We start from the raw sequence: 24,130 nt of genomic DNA, 5'->3' as shown, positions 1-24,130 counted from the left end.
AGCCTTGTAATTTTGATCAAAATTGACAGAGCATGCTGGAAAATTAGATTATAATTTTAACCTGGGAGTTATTCAAATAACAATGTGCAACTTGATTTAATCCATAAATTCTTCCATCCCAGGTTTTGTTCTGAATTCATACTGTTTCCTTTTTTTATTTTCCTCTCCAGAATACCAGTTATAAACTGTACTGAAATTGAATTCCCAATTGAATGGTCAAAGGAACGATATCAAAGCCACCAGAATTTTAACCAAAAGTATTCTAATGTGAGGGGAGAAAAGCCAGGATTGTATCTGAACACCAGGATGATATACAATTTAGATTCACTTCTAGTTTAATGCATCGCAGATTAAGCTAAATGTTGTTGGAACAGTGTTAGAGTGGTTTTAGTGAAAAATGTCACAAGAATGTTTGGTTCACTCAGGAAATTGCAAGTCACAGAATCCAATGTGTCAGTTGTTCTGACCTCATTGATTTTTATTGTCGAACTGAAATCGGAAAGTACATTTTGTTTTTTAAGAATATCTAGTGACTCATCCCTCACCTGCGAGGTCACCTGCAAGGCTGCATTCTCAGCTCCCTCCTTTTTCTCGTTTACATGTTCCCTCTTGGTGATATGATCTGCAGATGGAGGGGTCAACTTCCACATATATGCAGATGATACCCTAATCTATTTTTCCTCCAATTGACGTGATCCCAGCCCTACCAATGTTCTCACTGGCTGCTTGTCTGACAACAGGCCTGGATGAGCGCCAACTTTCTGCAACTGAACAGGACAGAAGGCATTCTCCTTGGTTCCTGTCAACATCTTCTCACTTGCGCTTCTGAACATTGCCGAGTTCACTCACAAAATATCTACTTCCCCAATCCTACTTCAAATGCTGCTAAAATTCTCATTCATGCTTTTGTCACCTCCTGCCTCAATTTTTCCAGCGCACACCTCACCAGTCTCCCCAGCTCCACTATTAACAAGGTTCAAATGATTCAAAGCTCTGCCACTTGTGTTCTCAACCATACCAGGCTGCGCATTCCCATCACCATGATTCTTGCCAGTCTCCACTGGCTCCCTGGATTGATTTCAAGATTTTCATTCGCTTTCAGATCTTTTCATGCTCTGGCATGTCCCCATCTCTCCGATCTGCTCACACCCCTCCCCACTCCTGTACCCGCTACCTTCGCTCAGCTGGCATAGGTCTGCTCTACGTCCCTCATCCACTCCGTTCCACAATTTTCAACCAGGCTTTCAGGCACTATGCCTGAATCTCTAGAACTCCTTACCCCAATCCTTCCATTCTTGCTCCCCTCTCTGCCTATCTTCAAATCACACCTGAAGCCTTTCCTCTTCCGTCTGCTGTGGGTTCGCTCACCTCCCTCCCCCCCCAGTGTTTAGTGCTCCGTGATACTACCCAAAAAGGGTTCTAAATATATATATATATGTGTGTGTATACATTGTTGTTGAAGCAGATAAAAAAAAATAGTAGTAAAAAACATTTAATCCTCTTCTTAGGTCAATATATTTCATTGTGGGTGCGTTATTGCTGAAGTGCGAGATTTTCGTCAGTCTAGTCATTTGAAAGCTCCTACGTACCAGAGTCGGCATATACTACTTCGACCCACGATGCAGGTATAGTATTAGTTGGACTTAAGTGGATTGTGCTTATTTTTAAAGCTTGTATTCCTTGCCTCTTCTTTCTGCAATCATTATTATTTGTTGACATATAAGCTGAGGATACCAGCAACCCTTTGGTTCCTTTCCCAACTGACCATTCATATGAGACCCTACATTGTCTCTTCCTCCTACCTCATAAACTGAGATCACCACAACAGTATCAATCTATGTTTTGTTGTTGCCACAGTGGGAATAATCAAAATCAGAACAAACAAGTGAATTGGCTCGATATATAATATAATGCACTTGCTATGCTGCTGTAACTCACTAAAAATCATGATTTTGAATATTGTGGTGTAGTAAAATTCATTCTTATCTTCCTTCCTTTAGTCACACTCCTCAGCCCTTTGTGAGACATTTCTGTGCACAAATTGACTGCCTAGTTCACTCACAAAATACACAGTCATTGATGTCTTGATGACACAAAAAGATGCTCTTTCAAATGCAAGGTTTATTATTATTAATTCCTCCTCCTCCCCTTTCCCCTATATCTATCTATATCCCTGTGTCATGCTGATTTGTCTGCCCAATTATTGTTTGTGGTCTCTGCATTCCATGGTTTTAATACGCAAATGTGCCCGTGTTTCATTTGCCAGTTCAGATAAAGCCACTTTTACCCTCAGCAGGAAATGTATAAAGCAGTGATTAATGAATGACCGCAGTAAATGTAAGTGAATTTAGAAAGAAAAATGATCTGGACAAGATAATCACACTGCTTAAATGTGAGATGCTGCATGTTACAGTACTAAGATGCTACTTTATGAACTTTTATGGTTTATTGTACTTTTGTATTTTCCTCCTAAAATGATGTTATTTTAGAGCCTTCGGGGGTAATAGAATGTGGAGGCAAGGCTCTCCCTTCCTCTCCCTTCTCACTTTGGGAGAATGAGAAGAAAGTTGATGAGCAAATGATAGCGATAAAGGTCGGGAATGAGAAAGCCATTCGGCACCCCAAATTCACTTCCATCAATGAGAGCAATGAAACTGATTCCTAGTGTTAGAAGGATGAACTATTTGGAATGACTAGATATGGCAGGGCTCAGACTTGAAAAGGGGTTTCTCATGGTGGACATTACAGTGGTATGTAAACATGGAGCAGAGATTATAGAGTGAGGCTGAAAAGCGCTGGACTTATTTACGAATCAAGTAGATACTTGGTAGATAGCAGATGGGAAGAGTTGATATTCAGAAAGAGGGGAGATCAAATGTCCCTTCTTCATTCAAGTTTTGCTTGTGATTTTCCAAAGTTTTTGTGTTTAACCAGCCACCTGATGCTAAACGTGAATCTCTGTGACTTAACTTGGTGCTTTATTATGTTTTTTTTAGTGCTTATGCAATTTTTTTCCCCCTGTAGACTCTGATTTGTGATGTCCATGCAATAACAAGTGACAACCACAAATGGACGCAGGTAAACTTGACAATATGTTCTATGGACCTTTTGTTCTATCACTGACAAAATACACAGTCGCACCACTTTATAGTATATCCGGTGAAGCACTTTGAGATGCCTCGACAAAGTGATAACGCGCTATCAAATGCAAGGATTATTATTGTTATATCACGGTTGTGCTTCAGTTGAACACTGGTTTGCTCATAGCAGGGTTAAACGGAAGCTAACTTCCGACAAAGGCTAGCCAGCATCCTGTGCTAAAGCTGTGTTGACACTTCTTGCACTTTGCACTATAATAACACTGCTGTTTTACGTAGCGCCTCATCACATTGTTGAAATGGTTAAAAATATTTCACAGAATTTACAATAAGGTGTAGTGACTGCATATTCGTAGGCAAATGCGGAAAGTGACGTCGTCTGCAATGCACAGGAATTCATGATGTAATGACCAAGAAGCAGGACCAGCAGCCATTTTCTTCATGGATGCATTAGAACATGATTATCTAAGATGATGTTGCATTATAATGGGGTCCCCTTATATGTCTTTTGAATGACATTACTGTGTTTGTTAAATAAAATGTTAATTGCATAAAATTACATATGTATTTTTCATGACTAAATTTAGCTGAAACCTCTGGAATCAAATTCAAATGAGTAATTAAAACAATATTTTTCTACTTAAAATTTCACACTGTGAATTGATCAAACTATGAAATCTCTGAATTTCATTTATGCATGGTCAATTTAATTTTTATCTGTTGCTGATATCTGACTACTTGATTATTAAAATTCATATTTAATCTCTTACAAGTTGCACAGATAAACCAGTGTCTATTCTGAGACCTTAAATCAAAGTCCTGTCTCAATGTTCAGGTGGACGTTATATGCCCATGACACTACTCGAAAAGAGAGTTTCTCCCGGTCCTGTCTGACAATCCACAATTTAAAAGGAAAGGATATTTACTGAATGACTGCGGGACATTAGTGTGCACATATTGGCTGCCGCATTCACCTAAAACTGTACAGATCGCTACACTTTACAGTAAATCCAGTGAAGCCCTTCCAGATACTTTGACAATGTGATAATTGTTCATAAGGATTATTGTTGCTAAGTTTAAGACAGTGATACTTTATTTTTAATTCAGGATGATAAACTTGTCCTTGAAAGCCAGTTGGTGCTTCATACTGCAGAGCCCCTTTGTCTGGATCCTTCCATCACTGTAACCTGTACAACAAACAGACTTCTTTATAATAAACAGAAGATGAACACAAAGCCGATGAAAAGGTGAATGGTTTGCATATAGTTCAGGCCTTTTTGAATGCCTTGCTTCTGTTATCTTTCTTCATTTAAATTCAACATCAATACCTTTACTTCAGGGGAATTAATTAAATTGTTCAGTCACGCTGCCCATTAAATTAAAACGTTTCTGAAAATATTTGCTTGAGTAATTTTAAAAGTCTTTTTAAATTTGTGATTATGTTGGTGGGATTCTCATCCTGCCTTTATTATTTGGAGAGCTATAATAGAAATGCTGATGCTGACTGACCTAATATGGATTGCCAGCATTTCTACTTTTATTTCAGTTAATTGATGGGTCATACTGTAAACTGTGAACACAATTACAGTAGTTTTATATGTCAAGCGAATAACTCAGTTGCCGCAAAAATTCATTAATCTAACAGAATGTTATTATTATGAAATACACTGTTTTCTCTGGCAAATATTGCTTGCTTTTAGGCTGCCTACCATCAAGCATTTCCTTGCAGCCAGAAAGAGGAGGTGGCAGATCACAGTCTGTCTTCTCCATGGCTGAACAGCAGCATGTGAATGATGTGTGCCAAGATAAAGGGAGACTTTAGGAGAAATCTTTTTACATTGCGTTAATAGGACATGGAATGTTCTACCAAAATGGTAGGTGAAACAGAATTCAAAATAGTTGTTGAAAGCCAATTGGACCAATGTTTGAAAAGGAGAAATACAAAGGGCATTGAGAAAAAATGGGCAGTTTGACTGAACAATTGACTCTTTCACAAAGCTGGCACACGCTTGATTGACCAAATGGCCTCCTCCTGTGCTGACAAATTCTAAGATCAAAAATTTCACTTTTGCTCCTTGAAAACGTAAATGACCCCAAAAGAAAGAAAGCACAGCTATGGTACCTTTACCCCGCTTTCAACTCCTCTGGGAAAAGTTATCACAGTTTAAGATTTAATATTCGGTGTTCGCTGGTTATTATTTGGCTGGTAATTAATTGTAAGTGTGCTTTCCCATTGTCTTCTCTAGGTGTATGAAGCGGTATTCTCGGCCAGCATTGAATAGGCAGCAGGAAATAACCCAGTTCACAGCACCGTCTCATTTTAAACTATTTGACTACCTTCAGAAGAGAAAGGACCGGAAGCCTGTGCCAACCACCATTGATCTTAAAATCTCCAGAACTGGAAATGTATGTCTTTTTTTAAAAAACAATACACGTGCACAATTACTGTGCGTCTACCTCTGACCTCCTAATTCCCTACCAACCTGTCCTCTCCGTCCGCTCAGCGGGCTCCGTCCTGCTTCACGTCCCCTGCCTTGCCCTCACCACCATTGGGGGGACAACCTTCAGCCTGTCTTTCCCCACCCTCTGGAACTCCACCCCACAGTCCCTCCACCTCGCCCCCCTCTCTTGTCTACTTGAAGACCCATCTTAAGCCCCTGCTCTTCGATCGTGCTTTCAGCCACCCTCCTTCCCCTACCCTCCCTGCCCTCCTCCCCTCCTGACCCCAACCACCAGCTTGTGTGCGTATCCCTGACTGTCCCACACCTTGGGGCATCCTCCTTACATGAAAGGCGCTTTACATATATAATTTGTTTTTGTTGTCTAGTTTTCTGGTGTAAAGATTTCTAACATAATACTGTTCTCTTCCCGCTTCATTGGCAGTGTGTTGATATGTGGAAGCAGAACCCTTGCCAGCTCTCTGTACCATCAGAAATCGATGTAAGTTTACTTTGGCGTCTTCCGAATATAAAACCTCTCGTGTCGAAAACATGCATGCGTTTTAAAATCTACGGAGATCTTCGGTGTCTTCCGAGGGATTTCAGGCACTTGTAAAAAGGTGAATTTCTAATTCTAAGTGTTATAAAATAGAACATTAGAATAGTGATGATATCACCAAATCTTCTGAAATGTACCAGATTTCAATAAATAATTTCAAAGTGTGTGGGCAGTTTAGCCCTTGGAATGTCAAATGAGTTTTCCATTCGAGGTCAGGTGTGTTGGAGACCCCAATGGATGGATTAGACTTGCTTGTAGCATAAATTAGTCCTGTGGAGTCCTGTAGCTCAGTGGTTAGAGCAGTCACCTCGCGTGCAAGAGACCTGGGTTTGATTTCCGGCAGAGCGAAACGTTGGGCAAGTTTCCTTACTCCACTCGCCTCTGATTACTTAGCAGTAAGTAGGAACCCAGTTTAGCGTATCACTTTTCCAGGGTTGAAATGTATTTTTTTAAAAGAGGGTTAGAAATATAGGATAAGAGGAGATTCGGTAGGAGGAAAAACTAAATGAAATATTAAAACAATCGAGAAAACAAATGAGGAGGAGGGAAGAAGTGCTACACTAGTCAAAACAATTAAGGTTCAAAATGGTTATAAGGCATCTTTTTTATGAAAGTGTTGAGCATTGCCTTATACGGACTTGAACTGATATTGACTCTCATGGTTCCCCATTTCAAATCACTCTACTGTCTCCCTACCACTGTAACTTTCTGCAAACCTGGCTTCATGTCTCTTCCCCTACCCAAACAAAGCCACTCCACCATCAGTGGGCGAGCTTTCAGCCATTCTGTTCCTACTCACTGGAAATCTATCCCGGGGTCTCTTCACCTCAACCCTCCCTCCCCACTTTTAAAGTCTATCTTAAGATTTATCTCTTTATTTTCACTTTTGGTCATTTCGGACATTGCTGTGCGCAATTGACTGCCGCGTTCGCCAACAAATATACAGTCAATTCACTTTACAGTGTATTCTGTGAAGCGCTTTGGGACATCCTCCCGACGTGAAAAGCGCTATATCAAATGCAAGGATTATTATTATTATATCTCCTCCCATCCACCCCTGTATCATGTGCTCAGCCAGCAATGTGAAGCACTTTGAGACGTCCTACCCACGTGAAAACTGCTATATGAATATATATTGTATTGTCATCAATGGATGATAAAGAAAAAGAACAAGACGATATACCAAGAGGTCACTGAGCATCTCAATTAGAGGCATTTGAAGATCACCTTGCTACACCCACAATGGCTGTGGTCTTGCTTGGTTAAGTACCTTTCCTGGGTCAAGAGAGTGGACAGAAAACCTGTTGGAGCAGCAGTCTGCCTCCCCATTTACCAAGGGAAGGCACGAAGCAAGCGCCAGTGATGAAGAATTTGAGAAGTGGGGAATTCAATAATTTATTTTATTGAATGGCCCATAGAAAAGCATTTTAAAGAAATTTGAATTATTTGAGCTGGCAACTTCATAAATTTAGAGGGGATATAATCCCCATTTTACCATGTATTGTGTGTCAACTCCATGGCTGTCTGTGGGACATTGCGCAACTGGCTGCTGTGTTTTGCCCACAAAATATACAGTCAATCCACTTCACAGTATATCCTGTGAAGCGCTTTGAGACGTCGTAATGAAGTGATAAGTTGCTGTACCGAATGCAAGGATTATTATTTATGAGTAAACGGAGAAATAGGTAACAGAATGTTCACATCAGCAATCGACCCTAGAAATATGATTTATAACTTGGTTAAGTTTGCACAGAATGTACAGCACAGAAACAAGCCCTCTGCAAAACTAATCCCTGCCACTGTTTATACTCCATACGAGGCATCTTCCATTCCTGTGGTTTTTTACTTGTTTTTTAATTAGTTGATTTTCATGTTTTAAGTTTTTGAGGTCAGGAATTCAAATGTTTTTTGGAGGTCGAAATTAGCAGGGCTCGGAGCAGGTCTGGTATGTGTGTATATCCATTCTTTATGTCCTGTCTCACTTAGAATATTGAACATCTCTGAATGTTTGTTTGGAAAATTATACTCAAATAATTTTGATTTTATTCTTTCGCAAGGGGAGAAAGAATAAGAACATAAGAATTTCAAGTAACATAAGAATATGCAAGTAATCATTCATGTTACTAAGTGAAAAATATTCTGTTATGCTTTAGTGGTTTGAAATTTGGCACTTGTTTTGTTCCAGGTGGAAAAGTACGCGAAGGTGGAAAAACCGAGCAAATCTGATGACTTGCAAGCAGCTGTCTGGCCAGCGCATGTAAGTACCTCTGTGCTTTCAGTTGATTGCCTCGAGAAACTTTTTCAGACACCAAAGTTTGCTTCTAATTACAGTGATTTATTATGTTGGAAATGCTGAAAATGTTATGCTTCTACTTGTAATTCAGTCATAGGAATTATTTGGTCTTAACAATATTCCTCAGTGGGATGGGTTATAGGTTACTTTGCCCCCCTCCTTCTCCTCTCTCTGCCACCAATTGTTGTAATAGCTTTAAAAATCTCAGTAATTCTGAAATTTATATCTTATAAACAGACCAAAGCTCCAACTTTAAAAAAAGAGGTCATTCATTTCATGACTGTTTTGGGGATGTTGGTGTGTGCAAATTAGTTCCAGATTGGACTACCGAATACTCAATCACTAAACACTAAAGTTTGACAATGTGATAAAGTGCTATATCAGATGAAAGGATTATTATTGTTATAGCGATGTGGAAGGAAAAACAGATTTATACTTTTCATTTTATGATGAAAAGTGGTCAAAATTAACATGTAATCTTGGAGTTCTATTTATGCACGGAATATGAAATTGTGTTTAAAGAGTCTTTTGATATAAATCAGCCATGCAATCAAGTCATTGGGCCACAAGGGAGTTGCACTTAGTATAATTTCATTGCTATACGTGCTACTTCTCAAACCACTTCCTCCCTGCAAATCACTGTGAAACGTATATATAAATACTGCTCAATGTTCAGTTCTATAAATACTTGCTCTATGTTTAATAGTAATGGTGTGTTTGATTGAATGGGACTGCACATATAAATCTGAATATTCTCCTTAATGAGTAGGTGCAGTTTCTCAAAATCTACAGGACCTGTTTGATTGACAAACATTACTTGCTTTTTTTGTGCCAACAATATGTCGTCAAAATAAATAGATAATTTTTTTGATTTTTAAATAACTTACGTAAAATTACATTTTCTACAGTGAAGCCCTGACAGGATGTGCTTCTTTATAGAGCAAATTTGGTTTTAATGCACAATGGACTCCATTCACTACGGATACATGCAGCCAGCACTCTCTCTTATGCCCTTTCCACTAAAATATCCAATGACTGGGTTATTAGGTTGCCACCACAATATCATTTCCTCCTTTGCTCTGCATGTGAAAAGCGGAAAGTGACGGCAGAATCCCATGCTCAAATTTTTTNCCCCCCCCCGACCCTGGAATAAACAGGTCGCCAACGACGTCATTTCCTACTTTGCATAGGCATAGCGACCAGGAAGTGAAATCGGTGAACAACAATTTTTAATTTTTAGACCCAAACCGCTAGGGGTTCAGCTATGTTTTTTTCTTGAGCTGAATTTGTATTTTTACACCATTCAGTAAATTGCAGGGATAGTTGACAATTGTGAAAATCTTTCCACCAGCTGTAGTTGGTTTCACATGTTTATGAAACTAATCTGAAGTCAATCTGGAAATACTTTAAAGCACCAAACTGCTACATTTTGGCTTGGACTGTGTCCCATTTCAGTTCTGCCTACTTTGTGATCTCAAACGTAATACGAACACTGTAAATCATGGGTTTTAGAAGAAGTGATTTTTCATTAAAAAAAAAACCTTTAGGTTTCATCCCATTCTTGGAATAGGAAGAAATTCCAATCTAAAAGAAAGAGCATTGTAGATTAAGTCAAGATGTTGTTGTAAAGTCTCTGGAATTATTTGATCAATTAGGACAATAACAACAACAAAATTACATTTATAGAGCGCCTTTCACGCCGGGAGAACGTCCCAAAGCGCTGAACAGTGAGGTGTCGGGACCCGAGCATGGGGGAGGGGTGGTGTAGGGGTGAGGGAAGGCAGAGAGGTGGGAGGGTGACCAAAAGCACGAGCGAAGAAAAGGGTCTTGAGACCGCCTTGAAGGAGGCAAGGGAGGAAGCGAGGTGAAGGGACCATGGGATGGAGTTCCAGAGTGTGGGGGCAGAGAGGCTGAAAGCCCGGCCACCGATGGTAGGGCAGGTCGAGCAGGAGACTTGGAGCCATGATGTGACGAATGCGTGGGTGAGGGTTTCAGTAGCCTGAGGGGTGAGGCAGTGGCGGAGTCTGGCAATGTTGCGGAGGTGGTGGTAGGCAGTGCCGGTCATGGCGTGGATGTGGGGGAGAAAGGACAGCTCAGGGTCAAACAAGACACCCAGGTTCCTGACTGGCTTGGTGAGATTGAGTGTGCAGCCATGGAGACTGATGCTGCCAGAGCCCTGGTCGCACATGGTCAGGATGTCGTTTGTGACCTTGGCCAGAGCAGTTTCAGTGCTGTGGGCAGCACGGAAACCCGATTGGAGGGGTTCATGGAGGGAGTGGGAGGAGAGTAAAGAGTGAAGCTGGGAGGCAACGGCTCTCTCAAGGACCTTGGACAGGAAAGGGAAATTTGAGATGGGCCGGTAGCTGGATAGCTGTGATGGGTCAAGGGAAGGTTTCTTCAAGATGGGGGTGATAGTGGCTGTTTTGAAGGGGGAAGGAACAGTGTCAGATGACAGGGAGAGATTGATGATATCGGCGAGTAATGGGGCAAGGAGGTAGACCTGGGATTTAAGGAGAGAGATGGGGAGGGGGTCCAGCGAGCAGGTGGTGGGCTTCATGGAGGATGTGGTGGTGAAGACAGAGGAGGGGTTGACAGGTTCAAAGGTGTAGAAGGAGGGATGGATAATTTTTGGAGTGTGAGGCGGGGGGTAGGGAGGAGGTGGAAGTTGGGGGGGCAGTGGCAGCTGAGCCGATTCCCTCGATTTTGGACTTGAGGAAGTCCAGCATTTTCTCACAGTGATAGGAGAGAATCTGTGAGGTGTGGCGGGGAGGGTGGAGGAGCCGGTTGGTGATGGAGAACAGGAGCCTGGGGTTGCCCTTCACCTCCAGGATTAACCTGGAATAGAAGGATGATTTGGCTGAGGCGAGAGCGGAGCGGTAGTTCTTGATGAGGTCCAGCCAAATGTGCCGGTGGACCGTTAGGCCGGATTTGAGCCAAGTGCGTTTGGCAGACTCCATCTGGCCCTCAAGCGAGCGGAGGTGGCTGGTGAACTAGGGTGAGGATCGGGAATAGGAGGCAGTTCGAGAGGTGAGGGGGCCAAGGGAGTCGAGTGTGGTGGAGAAGGTGTTGTGGAGAAGATTGAGTGCACTGGGTGGGATGGTGCGAGAGGTGGGCCAGATGGGGAGGAGTTCAGAGGACTCCAGGGCAGCGGAGAGGGACTGCGGGGAGATCTTCTTCCACGGGTGGTAGAAGATGGTGGTAGGTTTGGGGGCAGTGGGGAGAGGGATATGTGAGTTGAGGGAGATGAAATGGTGGTCGGAAATTACCTTGTCAGTGATGGTGACATCCGAGATGCTGAGGTCCCAGTTGATCACCAGGTCGAGTGGATGAACGTGGGTGTGGGTAGCAGAGCAGATGTGGAGGGAGAGGTTGAGAGAGGAGAGGAGAGAGGAGATCTGAGGAGGTAGAGCAGGAGGGGGTGAAGTCGCCTAGGATGATGAGGCGGTCGGGGCAGAGGGAAGCTAGGAGGGTGGAGATGTCAGAGATGAAGGTGAGGAAGGATTTTGTGGGGCTGTAAATTAGGAGGATTTTTAGTAAGAGGTGGGAGGGATGGCAGAGAGTAAGGTGTTCAAAAGAGGGGAATGAGCCGGTAGAGTAGGGGGATAGGGCAAGTGATGCCCTGGATTTGAGGGCCACCCTGCCACCACGCCGGTTAGGGCGTGGGGCATGGTGGTAGTTGTAGTCGGGTGGTGTGGCCTCAGCGAGGGGGGGAATGTATCGCCTGGGGTGATCCAGTTTTCCATGAGGGCCATGATGTCAGTGTTCTCATCGAGGATGAGATTATTGACAGGGTCTTATTGCAGATGGAGCAGATGTTTTGAAGGCCAATGCGGAGTGGACAGTTGGCAGGGGGATGTGTGAGATGGGAGGGGGTAGTCTATTGGTTGGCAGGGAGGGTGGGGATGCAGATGAGGGAGGAGAGGTTAGCCCCCGGGGTCTGGGTCCGGGGTGGCTTGAGGTGGTAATTGGGAATGGGGCAGTTGGTGTGACTGCTGCTGGACAGCCAGCGCTGAGTGCCACGATGAGCCCAGCAGAGGATTCCCAGGCTGGAGCAGAGAGAGGCAGTGGAGGGGATGGTCAAGATAGGAGGCTGGAAGGGCGGAGAGAGGGCAGAGCGGGAGAGTTGCAGGGAGGGGGCATTTTGAGGGAGGGCCAGCTCGGGTCGGGGGTGGCAGCCACGATGCGCACGCCGAGACGAGAGGCAGCGAGGACATCAGTGACTGATGATACGGCCTGTGGACATTGGAATCATATCCACAAGTGAATTTCGGCAGATTTGCAGCTCTTTGTGTATCTGTGCCTCAAATCATAGTCTGTTAGCGGTAGGATCTTGACCAAGCTGTGATTCAATGTTGCAGTCTAAGAATGCTTGATTGAAGTAGCCCAAAATTCACAAAGTCAAAGATAAGTTTTATAATAGAACTATTAGTCAAATGTTTTTTTCTTGCATGAAGAGCCTTGCATGAACTTGGCAACTGGCCATTGCAGAATGATTAAAATCAGAGTCATGCTGTGCAGGGAAAGGTCTGCATACAAACCTGAATCTTATCGTTCTGTGGTGCGATACTGCAGCATTCCTGAGAGTAGCCCTGAAAAAAGACATTGGTTGAGAATATGGCTCTTGACAAAATGTTTAACACTAATATAGTATAGTAGGGATTTGGCTGGGCTTTTCTGCATGCATTCACGTACTGTATTTTCAAAAAATTGTTATTTATTTAAAAACGACATAGAAAAATGAGAGGTAAGATCTGCATAATTAGCCACATTTCTAAGATTGCTGCTATTTGTTAGCACACCACAGGCATGATCAATGTAAGGATGTGATACTTTTAGAATGAAGTTCTTGTGCACATTGGAAAATAAAGCTTATGTCGATTTTTATGTTGTGCTTAAATGAATAATAATAATCCTTGCATTTGATATAGCTCCTTATCACATCCTCAAGACATCTCAAAGCGCTTCACAGAATATATATAATATATAAATTGACTGTGTTTTGTGTGCAAAACACTTTGATCATTGTGGATTTTTAAAACCATCTGGCAAAGTATTGGAAAATAAGTTTTAGTCATATAAGGACCCAAGCCAAATCTAAAATCCATGGATTGTATTACCATTTCTTGGAAATGTTGAGTCAGTTGCGTGTTTCTAAAGAGGAAATCATTCATCTATGATATTCTTATTTATATTAACATTGCAAAAGGGGTCTATAATCCAACAGTGATTTATTTCTGAGGGTCAGTAAAGGAAACTGAAAGACTCCTCTCTGAATTGAATCCCGCATTTATAAATTTGCCATTACTCAAAAAGATAAAATTAAGATGAATTAATTAGAATCTCTTCTGCTTCCATAAAATGTTAAAATTAAATTTGGATAGCAATATGAAGTTCATACTGTGTGTGACTAGAGACTGCAGTTTACATGTAAAATCAGCTTTTTAGTGATTTGGGATTAGCAATTGGTGGTATATCAAATGTAAGTATGTCAGTAACTAGCTAATTAATTTTTTCTGCTTTCATAAATACACAATTGACAAGAGTTTTTTTTGAGAGAGAGTGTTGAGTGTTGTCTCCCTGTGTCACCTCAACAATTTAACATTACCAGAATCTGCAGGATGAAAGGGTGAACGGTTTGAGGAGAGAAAAATTGTCTTGAACTAATAAAATGGCAGAGTTCACTGAATGAACTACATCTGTTCCAGTGTAACTTACTTTAGAAATGTTGCTCAAAAGTCCAAATGGTAATGAAAATTAAAACATTGAAAAATTCAGGAGAGCATTTAATATCCCTTGATATTAACAATATTTGCTGCGTTTTGTAAATTTGGTCCCCCAATCCTACTGAACTCCACTGGCTTCCCATCCCCCAGTTGTCCTTGCATTCAAATCCCTTTATGGCCTCGTCCCACCCTACCTACGAACGCACCCACTCCCTCCGCTCAGTGAACGCCTGCTTTATGGTCCCCGCCCATTCTGCCCCCACCATCGATCGGCGAGCTTTCAGCCATTCTGCCCCCGCTCTTGGGAACTCAATCCTGCAGACTTTCTGACTATCCCCCTCCCTCCCCACTTTTAAAGCCGGCTTTACGATTTAATCCTTTGACTGCTTTCAGTCTTCTTCCCCTGTCTGGTGTCCAGCCAGATGTGGAAATTGCTCTGAGATACCTCCCAATGTGAAAGTTTGTAAATGGATCTTGTGTTCTCTCAGCATTGTTTTCAAATTGAGGTCCTGGCTGCCTGTTCAGGTGGACGTTGGGGATCGCATGGTTCTATTCAAGGAGAGGGGGGTTTCTTCCGGTCTCCTGATAAACGGTCCCCAAGATGAAAATTAATCTCACTCCATAGTTGTCTGTGGGACATTGCTTTACGCAAACTGACTGCTGCGTTTCACCCACAAACACTTTACAGTATATTTTGTGAAGCGTTTGGCGACATCTCCACAATGTGGTAAGGCAAAAGCAAGGGTTATTATTATTATTATTTACAATTGTTTTCTTGTTTTATGTGTGAAGACTTAAGAGGAGGATGTTTATTAAACAGCTGATGGAAAAAATGCAGAATTTAAATGCCTGTAAAAATTAAACTTAGATTTTCGTAAAGAAAAAGTCCAGGTAGAATACTTTCTGTTCAGTACTACTCCAAGCCCCCTTCCTTCCATGTTCAACTGGAATACTGGAATATTAATCATAAGAATATTGGTTACTCTTTAACAAATTATCCACAAGGGACACTTCCATTTTCTGGAGTTGAGTGATTCAAAGCTGGTCCTGAGGTCTATCACCAGTTAATGGAGCCGAATTAAAACCTTTGACAATTTGATTTATTTTTTCAGGAAGCAAATTATGAATACGTATTTGAATGGGAAGGGGCAGATCAAGTTCATGCCTCTAAACTGACTGTTTACCAGTCGTCAGATGACCCACTCTTCTATGGTAAGATACACATGACGAAGGATCCCATACCAGAGGAAGAAAATGAACCCTTGGTAACTCAAGTACCGTAAGTCCAACATTTAAGGAAATATTTGTGTGAATAACTCAAACAGTAACCTCGCAAATGACCCTTAGATCTAAGTTGTGCAAATATACTGAAATATCAGAAAACAATTATCAGAAAACCATTGCTGTTGTAAGCTTTTGTAAATGTTATGCTTGTTAAATATTGTGTTTTAGATGTCTCTTTATGAGATTCAGCATTTTTTATAGTTTTCTGTGTCTCTCACCTTCAATTTGTTTTGTGTACCAGGTTCCCTATAGGTACAAAGGCAGAAGCTGACAGGTGTGTGCTTTTATACTTTCTCTTTCCCTCCCCCTCCCCAACATGTGCTGTATATGATACAAAAAGTATTTGCAATATCTCTTTCTTTTTAAAACTCGTTCTGTTAAATCACAGGTTTGTAAAGCAGTACATTGAAGTTTTGCAGCAGGATACCAAGTGTCCAGTGAAGATTTCTCATAACTCAGCCGGCTCAGTGAGCCACAGTCAGTTATCTCCAGGGAAAGAAATTGAGGTGGGTCAGAAACGTGTGTTTTCAGTGGGTATAAAATGTATCATTGCATTGTCTACACGTTTGCATTGGGTTTACTCTTCATTTCGAGCATTTAAATTTTGGATTGAAATTTTGAATTGAAATGCTGCTCTGTATGTCCGCACTTTAATTTCTCACTTTATTTTTGGTTGTAAATTAACTGTCCATCCCAACAGCTGCCAGACTCTAATCCCTCTGTTTGCAGGGATGAATGTGGTACTGAGCCATCAATGCCAATGTGGATTTCCAGGGGATTATGTGGTTAAGATTTACAGTCTTACTTCTCCAAATTGGTTCACACACCTGTTATTGGGACAACATCAAATGATGGTGCCTTTTTAAAAGAACAAGAACGTTGTTGCATGTTTTAGTAAAGTGTATTCAGAATTGATATCAGTAATTCAAGCTAATCTTGGAAGAACAACTACTTTAAATGTTTGCAAAAGATTGACAAGGCTCTATAGCATTTTTGTAGTTATATCAGTTAAATGTTTTTTATCAGTTTTAAATGTTAAACTGATGTCTATCAAAATGTGATGAGAATAATTTGTTACACAGTGTAAAACAATTATCTGCAGCAGTAAAATAAGTACCCTGATATGTCTTCTGATACAAAAGGCATGTGACATTCTTTTTAGACAACTTTTCTCATTAGATTTGTACCTTTCAGCATCCAAAAGCTAAGAAATTGTTAATACTTGAACCAAAAATAATTGCTTCTACAATAAAAATAAAAAATGCTGTAAATGCATTGGGTGAAATGCTTCCTCAGATGAGTTCAGAGAATAATGTTTGATTAGCCACTTTGTATTAATGAAAAGTTATTGTGATTTTCCAGCAGCAGTCAGAAGGCATTTCTGGCTCTATCCAATCTTCTGTCCTGGGGAAAGGTGTGAAACACCGACCTCCACCCATTAAGCTCCCTAGTGGCTCAAGTAACAGTTCTTCAGGTAAATCCTTTCATGATAAAATTGGTTATGAAGCAACTTTAGCCTTCCCTTCCAATAGTTGTACTTATGTAGATAAACCCAACAAAAGAACATTGGAGTTCAAAACATGAACTGAAATGTCCTCAACCAAAACTCAGTGTTAATCTAAATGCAAAATACTGCAGATGCTGGAAATCTGAAAACAAAAATAGAAGTCGCTGGGCACGCTCAGCAGACCCGTTCTGATGAAGGGTCATGGATCCGAAACGTTGACTCACTTTCCTTTCTCCATAGATGCTGCCTGACCTGCTAAGTGTTCCCAGCGACTTCTGTCAGTGTTAATCTATTGACTGATAATTAATATCTACGAGTTAAATAACAGGAAAATATTATGTTAGAACATTTAGGGTTTTCCATCAGCAGGAAACTTTCAAGACATTATTTGCAATGTGTATGCTCTGAGACAAAACACATTATTTTAGCCTCTTACCTCAAACGCATACTCCAAGGTCCCTAAACCTTGGCTTTTGCCAACCTGTCCAAATATTTTCCAGGATTAGGTGATCAATTTGCAACCTATGGGTTGAAAGTATGCACTCCATTGCAGACAAAGGGAAATGTCCATGGATATGTAGAACTTTCAGTCATTTGGTTTGGATACTCTTGAGGACAGAGATTGATTTCTGTGTACATCAGACACCTGTTTGCTCCTCCAAAAATGATGCTACATTAAAATGCTTTTGTACTACATTTTAGGAAATGTCTTTAGTCCACTGCAATCAAGTATCTATTTGAAATCCACGACTCCTCCACCTTCTAAAAGTGGCAGTCTGTCCAGAAAACATTCTATGGATCTAAATCAAGGGAGCATGCTCTCACCACCTGCCATGTCTCCAATTGGGTCATCACAAAGTGAGTGGAATAACTAGCAACTTGTATCTGAGCAGAATAACTTGCAAATTATATCAGAATATGTTTCATATGCTTACAATGTGCATGGGCTTCCAAGAATCCATTTAGCAAGCAAATACCTACGTAAATTTTCTGAGAACATGGTTCTTCTGTTGATAATTTATGCCATTCCCAAATGTTTGATTACTAAGTTCTGATATAATGTATTACGCATTTATCTGTACTTGTACTGCAAATGATCGCAAAGTGACAATAAATGAGTGCTTGAACTAATTGACAGGTTTAAACCTTTCACAAGTATTGGCATAAGATCAAATCAATAGAAAAACATTTTGTGATGTTTTTTGAAAGCTTGCTTAATTTGAGATTTGTGTGCTTGAGTTGTTATCTTAACTGGTTATCTTAACATTGTTAATTATCTTAACAATGTTAACTTAACATTGTTATCTTAACTGGTTAGTTATCTTAACTGGTTAACATTATCTTAACAATGTTAACTTAACATTGTTATCTTAACTGGTTAGCCTCAGCAGTTTCTTGATGTGAAAACTGTAGTTATTTATATGAAGGTAAGATATAAACCCAGGTAGAAAACAAAATGAACAGAATCGAAGTACAGGATCCAACTAAGGATCCAGGCCCTGAACCTTATAGACTAATTATTCATGTATAACAAAATGAACAAAGCTCTATCATCCTTAACACACATATAATCAACATTTCCAAAATCTCTCTTCCCAAGCCAGATCCCAGATGTCAGTCTTTTAAATGCACGTTTAAATTAAGTCTTGGCAACCAGAAACTCCATTATTTATTAAAAACAAATCAGTCTGTTGCCAAGTAAATTATAAAACAGAAACACTGATAATGACTCATTAACCTTTCACCTATTTTGTCAGTAATTCCGGTTGATTTGTTTGTCACAAACAGCAAGAAGTTAGATTTGTATATCGTCCTTCACGTCAGACCACTAACCTTTGGAGATTCTTTTTACCACTTTTTTTTAACCATCTTCACGCTTGAAAACACCTGATTGAATGCCAATGTAGACCCAGAGTACATAAGAGTCTCCCCCCTCAACCTTTCTGCGCCTACGTTATGGTGCATTTGATTTCAAATCTGATTAAGACGCAGGCTGCGATTTATGGTCTATGCAAATTATTTTATTATGTTACTTTCTGGGAATTTTGTATCTGTCTGTTATATAACATGGAGATTATTCACCTCTAATTTTGCCTGTCTGCAATCTTTTTTTTCTTCAAAACGAAAGCTGTGTAATCAACTCAAATAAGTGAAGTTTATTAATGAGAGTAATACCTTCTAGTTTTATGGCGTACAACTAATTTCATATCTGCATAGTAATAATAACAATCTTTGTATTTGTTACGGTTCCTGATCACAGAAACATCTCAAAGCACTTGACAAGATTTTTTCAGTGAAGTGCAGTATTCTGTAGACTATTTTGGTTGCTTTAGACTTGAACGTGACTATACCTACAACTGGACTATGAGGTCTAGGAGTATGAAACTCACTTACTGTACAAATGAAGTTCACCCTGGCCATTCATTATAATATGTCTGAATTATTACCCTAAATTCCTCATCATATAATATCATGCGTTCTTATTAAATATTTCACAATTGCAGTGTGTGAAACTTAATGTTACTCTAATTTATATCTTGTTGACAAGGAAATATAAGATGGATTTATGTTGTATGCAATTATTTCATTGCTCGGAGGAAAGTATGGATGCAAATGATATTTATAATTCACAATTGGCTTGAAATGTATTTTTATCAAGAATCACTATGATGTGTATGATCATTTGTCACTATTTCTGTTAACTTGAATTTGCTCAATACTTGTTTATGCTCAGTATTGACATGAGAAGGTAATTTACTGGACTGAGTTTCAAGGTGTTGAAAGAAAACATTTGAAATGACTTTAAACTAACAACTTGGCACTTTTTGTTTTCTCAATGAGCAGGATCTGGGACACCCAAGCCATCTACCCCGACACCAACCAACACCCCTTCATCAACTCCACACCCTTCTGATGTCCAAACCCCAACATCTACCCCCTCAGCTACCCCAACTCCTCAGGAATCAGGTCTCAATCCACAGAGTCTCTTAACCCCTTTTGCCCAACAGCAGATGGCTCTCAGTCAGGCCCTACCAGTAATGACCATTCCTCTTTCCACCATGGTGACCTCCATGACAACAGGGAGTTCATCCACCCAGGTGATGGCAAACCCGGCGGGCCTTAACTTCATCAATGTAGTGGGCTCTGTTTGGTAAGAATATTTCTAAATCATTGTCAACGTGTACTATGTATTTTGAATTGGAAGTTGTATGTTTTCTGTATAGTTTAGTGGATCTTCATTCTTGTGAACTCTTAGGCCAATTTTATGATTCCAGTTGAACCACTGTTCTTCCTTCTATCGGGATAATCTCATGACTCTATTGGAATTCCAGCTGTGTGAAATTATTTTACAGACATCCCATAATAAATCAGCTTTTACTGTATTGCTCTGAAAATGATTTTATCGAAAAAATAATAATCATTGCATTTGATATAGCGCCTCATCACATCATTGAGACGTCTCAAATTGCTTCACAGAATATATATTGTAAAGTGGATTGACTATATTGTTTTGGCAAAATCTATAAGCAAGATATATTTTTTTCCACGCAGATAAGGAAAGAATAGATAACTGGTCTGGCACAGACTAGTTGGGCCAAATAGCCTGTTTCTGTAACATATCTTTCCATGTAATCTGCTTTCCCTCCCAACTCCTGTTTATCAAAGCTTTTTCAAAAGTAGATATTATGAGTGATCTCAGCGGCCTGTTTAATGGTCATAAATTGATTATTTGTCTCTCACATTAAGAGGTGCTGAGTCAATTGTGCTTTTCTCTGGAACAATAATCTCCTATCAGCTAGAGTATGTTACTTTGTACATGAATCCAACCAGCTGAGTACTGTGACAACAACAAAAAAATTACATTTATAGAGCGCCTTTCACTTCAGGAGGATGTCCCAAGGTGTTGAGTACTTATTGAACTGATAGGTTATCTATGTATTCTCAATTGGCAGAAGGCAGAATGTTGTTGTCATACTTTCCATGGTAGGCAATCGATTAAATCCACAGCTGGAAATCAAAGAAATGTCATTACAGGAGAGCGTTCAACCCCTCATTGCCTTTACTATTCTAACTACCTTTTGGAATTGTTTATAAATTATCAACTATTTTTCTCAGCAATCTCATGAATTGGAAGTCCAGTGTTCTTTTGGTTTATTGCAGTCAAAAGAACCTCAAATTGATCTAGCTGGATCAACTCTTAAAGTGTGTAACATGTGGGTGTGTACACTTGGATCTGCTATTTCCAAAGAGTGCCAACTGACTAGTTGAATGCATTTTGCATTGTTTTTGCCATGATCTTTAAGGTTTAGATTGATTTTATCGATGGACAGCTATTGTGTACTCTTTCTGTAAGTGAAGATGCTTAAATTGAAAGAATGAAGATCCTATAATTCATACAATCGTATGAAGGAATAAACTGCATTGTCAGGACTTTCAAATTTGTAGCAATGAGATTTTACTGTATAATATGTTTTAATTCTTACATGGAATTATGCTTTTGTGTTGAATATCTTGATATTGAATATCAGTGATTAGAGCACTCGCCTCGCAAGCGAGAGACTTGGGTTCTATTCCCGTTAGGGTGAAATGTTGGACAAGTTTCCTTACTCCACACACCTCTGTTTACCAAGCAGTAAGTAGGAACCCATTTGTTAGTTGATTGGTGAATCGCTTTTCCGGGGCTAATAATTTCTCTAAAAAAAAAGTAATAAATTGGTTACTTCGATCCACGACTGTTTGTGTGGGACACTGCTGTGCGCAATTGGCTGCCACGTTTCACCCATAAAATGTACAGTCAATTCACTTTACATAATATTCTGTGAAGCGCTTTGAGACATCTCGGAGCCGTGATAAGGCTGTATATAAAATGCAAGGATTATTATTACCTTTAATTGTGTTGTGCAGCATTTGCTCTCAGAATTTGGGCTTGTTGATTTCTCTTTGTAAACGGTGGACGATTGGTGTTAATTTCTGACCTGTGTCTAGGATCTTCATGGTAAACACAGTGACCAGAATTGGACCTGGTTTTCCACATCATTTTAATGCTTTGTGGAATATCAATATTCCTTTTTGGGCTTGCATTTAATGAGTCTATTCGCACATAGCAATGGTTTGCTTCCCTTCACAACAGTTGGGCTGTACTGTGGGACTTCTCTTGTTAGATTAGTTCTACTGGCAGAACATTTTCCTGACTCATTGTTAGTGTTTAGCAAGGTGCTCTCAAAATTAATTGTTTGTGAACAGTTGTTTTGGACAGTTCAGTTTAGCTCCAAGGCCAAACGGACAGTTTCTGCCTGCTTTATTGTCCCATGGTGTAGTAAAAACTGAGTACAGGAAGCGACCTAATTTCTGAAACAAATCGAAGCCATGTGTGAGTGTGCTTTTCTCTTTTCCTTATTTTAGCGGAGCCCCAACGTTGATGAGTGGATCAAACCCCATGCTGGGGAATAATGCTGGTGCCATAACCCCCACAGGGCTAAATCTAAGCAGCATTATACCACCAGCAGGACTGGTGCCAAGCCCCCTGCCAGCTGCCATGCAGTCTGCGTCCCAGGCAGGTTAGTACTCAAGAAGACAAATGTTGTTGAGTAAATATTTTCACTCCTACTTTATTTAATTCCAGTGCTTTTTGATTTAAACCAAAAGAAATGCAATATCAGTATTTGCGCCTCGTGTACGCATTCTTCAGCTACTGAATTTTCAGTGTTTGAAAACCAAACTAAAATTATATGTTCAGATTGTAATAAATTGTGTAAAGGCATTCATGAAACGCGGGGCTTTTGAACAGTGGGGTAGTGTATCGGACATGATACATAACAGTTTTCTTTCTCGCCAGGAGGATCATTTGTTGGCTTGAAAAATGCCCCTGGTTTCGGACCCCTGAATCTACTACAGGTATGTTATATATTCTCAAGTTACCTCACTACAATGTAATCTCGAACAGTCCCAGTCTTCTCTTACATACGACAATCTACAACAACAACAAAATTACATTATTAAAGCGCCTTTCACGTCGGAAGGACTTCTCAAGGCGCTGAACAGTCGGGGCTCAGGATTCGAGGGTGGGGGGACAGGGTTGGGGTGAGGGTGAGGGAGGGCAGAGAGATAGGAGGGCGAAAGGCACGGTCAAAAAGGAGGGTCTTGAGACATACATTGAAGGAGGAAAGGGAGGGAGCAAGACGAAGGGATTGTGGGATGGAGTTCCAAAGGGTAGGGGCAGGGAGGCTGAAAGCCCGGCCACCGATGGTAGGTGGGTCGGTCGGTAGACATGGAGCAGGCCAGAGTCTGCTGAACGGAGGGAGCGGGCAGGTTGATAGGGTTCAGCAGGTCAGAGAGGTAGGAGGGGGCAAGGCCATGGAGGGCCTTGAAAGTGAGGACGAGGATTTTGAATTCTATCCTCTGAGGGATGGGAAGCCAATGGAGCCGGGCGAGGGTGGGGTGATGGGGTCACGGAGCCTGGTGCGGGAGAGGACGCGAGCTGCAGAGTTCTGGATGATCTACAGCTTGTGGAGGGAAGAGGCCGACAAGGAGGGAGTTTCCGTAGCCGAGCCTTGAGGTGATGAATGCGTGTATGAGGGTTTTGGTGGCCTGAGGGGTGAGGCAGTGGCGGAGTCGGGTAATGTTGCGGAGGTGGGGGAAGGCACTGTCAGTGGTGCAGTCCTTCACATGAGATGTTAAACCAAGATCTCTGCCTGTTCATGAAGACTCAAAAGATCTCATTGCATTATACGAAAAGAGATGGGAGTTTCTCCCGGCACATGAAATTCAGCATGTTTTGAAAATACAGTCCAGTAACATAGACGTAGTATAGTACTCTATTTACCAAGTTAAACAGTGCCCTCCTGTGGTAGATAGGCATTGTCCCCACTTTTTTATTTTTATCATTCTAATTAATAGCTCATTTATTACTTAGTGGTTCCAACAGGAGGTTTTTGTTTTTGAAAAGAAACTGGGGTTCCAAACTAAAACACTGATTCTATAAATTGCAATAGTTCATAAGATTTGTTTTCTCTCTAAAATGTACAAAAATTGATTGATGTGCCAATCATTTTCAATGTGAAGCCTCACTAAATCAGAAATAATGTAAACTTTAAAATTGAGGTACAATGTAGGCATTGGTGTTACAGCCTGGAAGTAATTCTTTACCCAATATTGTAGGCATTTAATTAGTATTTTGATCACCGATTGTAAATATGTATGTGTTGTTTGTTGCTGCTTTCAACTATTT

At 40.6% G+C, this 24,130-nt stretch overlaps 1 protein-coding gene across 8 annotated transcripts in view; it reads left to right on the top strand.

Annotated features, from left to right (window-relative positions):
- Positions 1–24,130, top strand: part of supt20 (SPT20 homolog, SAGA complex component) — a 41,869-nt gene that overhangs the window by 10,624 nt on the left and 7,115 nt on the right. For 6 of the 8 annotated variants that reach the window (XM_042333845.1, XM_042333844.1, XM_042333843.1 and 3 more), the window contains exons 8-21: positions 1,509–1,625; positions 3,025–3,078; positions 4,206–4,345; positions 5,345–5,504; positions 5,982–6,038; positions 8,281–8,352; positions 15,224–15,390; positions 15,637–15,669; positions 15,784–15,901; positions 16,758–16,869; positions 17,605–17,760; positions 19,747–20,053; positions 22,306–22,460; positions 22,739–22,797. In XM_042333845.1, the coding sequence (XP_042189779.1) occupies positions 1,509–1,625; positions 3,025–3,078; positions 4,206–4,345; positions 5,345–5,504; positions 5,982–6,038; positions 8,281–8,352; positions 15,224–15,390; positions 15,637–15,669; positions 15,784–15,901; positions 16,758–16,869; positions 17,605–17,760; positions 19,747–20,053; positions 22,306–22,460; positions 22,739–22,797 (1,707 nt within the window). The remainder of the gene's footprint in view (positions 1–1,508; positions 1,626–3,024; positions 3,079–4,205; positions 4,346–5,344; positions 5,505–5,981; positions 6,039–8,280; positions 8,353–15,223; positions 15,391–15,636; positions 15,670–15,783; positions 15,902–16,757; positions 16,870–17,604; positions 17,761–19,746; positions 20,054–22,305; positions 22,461–22,738; positions 22,798–24,130) is intronic. The other 2 variants (XM_042333847.1, XM_042333841.1) reach the window with 1 other exon arrangement.

Source organism: Callorhinchus milii, unplaced genomic scaffold, assembly GCF_018977255.1.
Source record: "Callorhinchus milii isolate IMCB2004 unplaced genomic scaffold, IMCB_Cmil_1.0 Scaffold4, whole genome shotgun sequence".
NCBI lineage: Eukaryota > Metazoa > Chordata > Chondrichthyes > Chimaeriformes > Callorhinchidae > Callorhinchus > Callorhinchus milii.
This window is presented reverse-complemented; position numbering and strand designations above follow the sequence as displayed.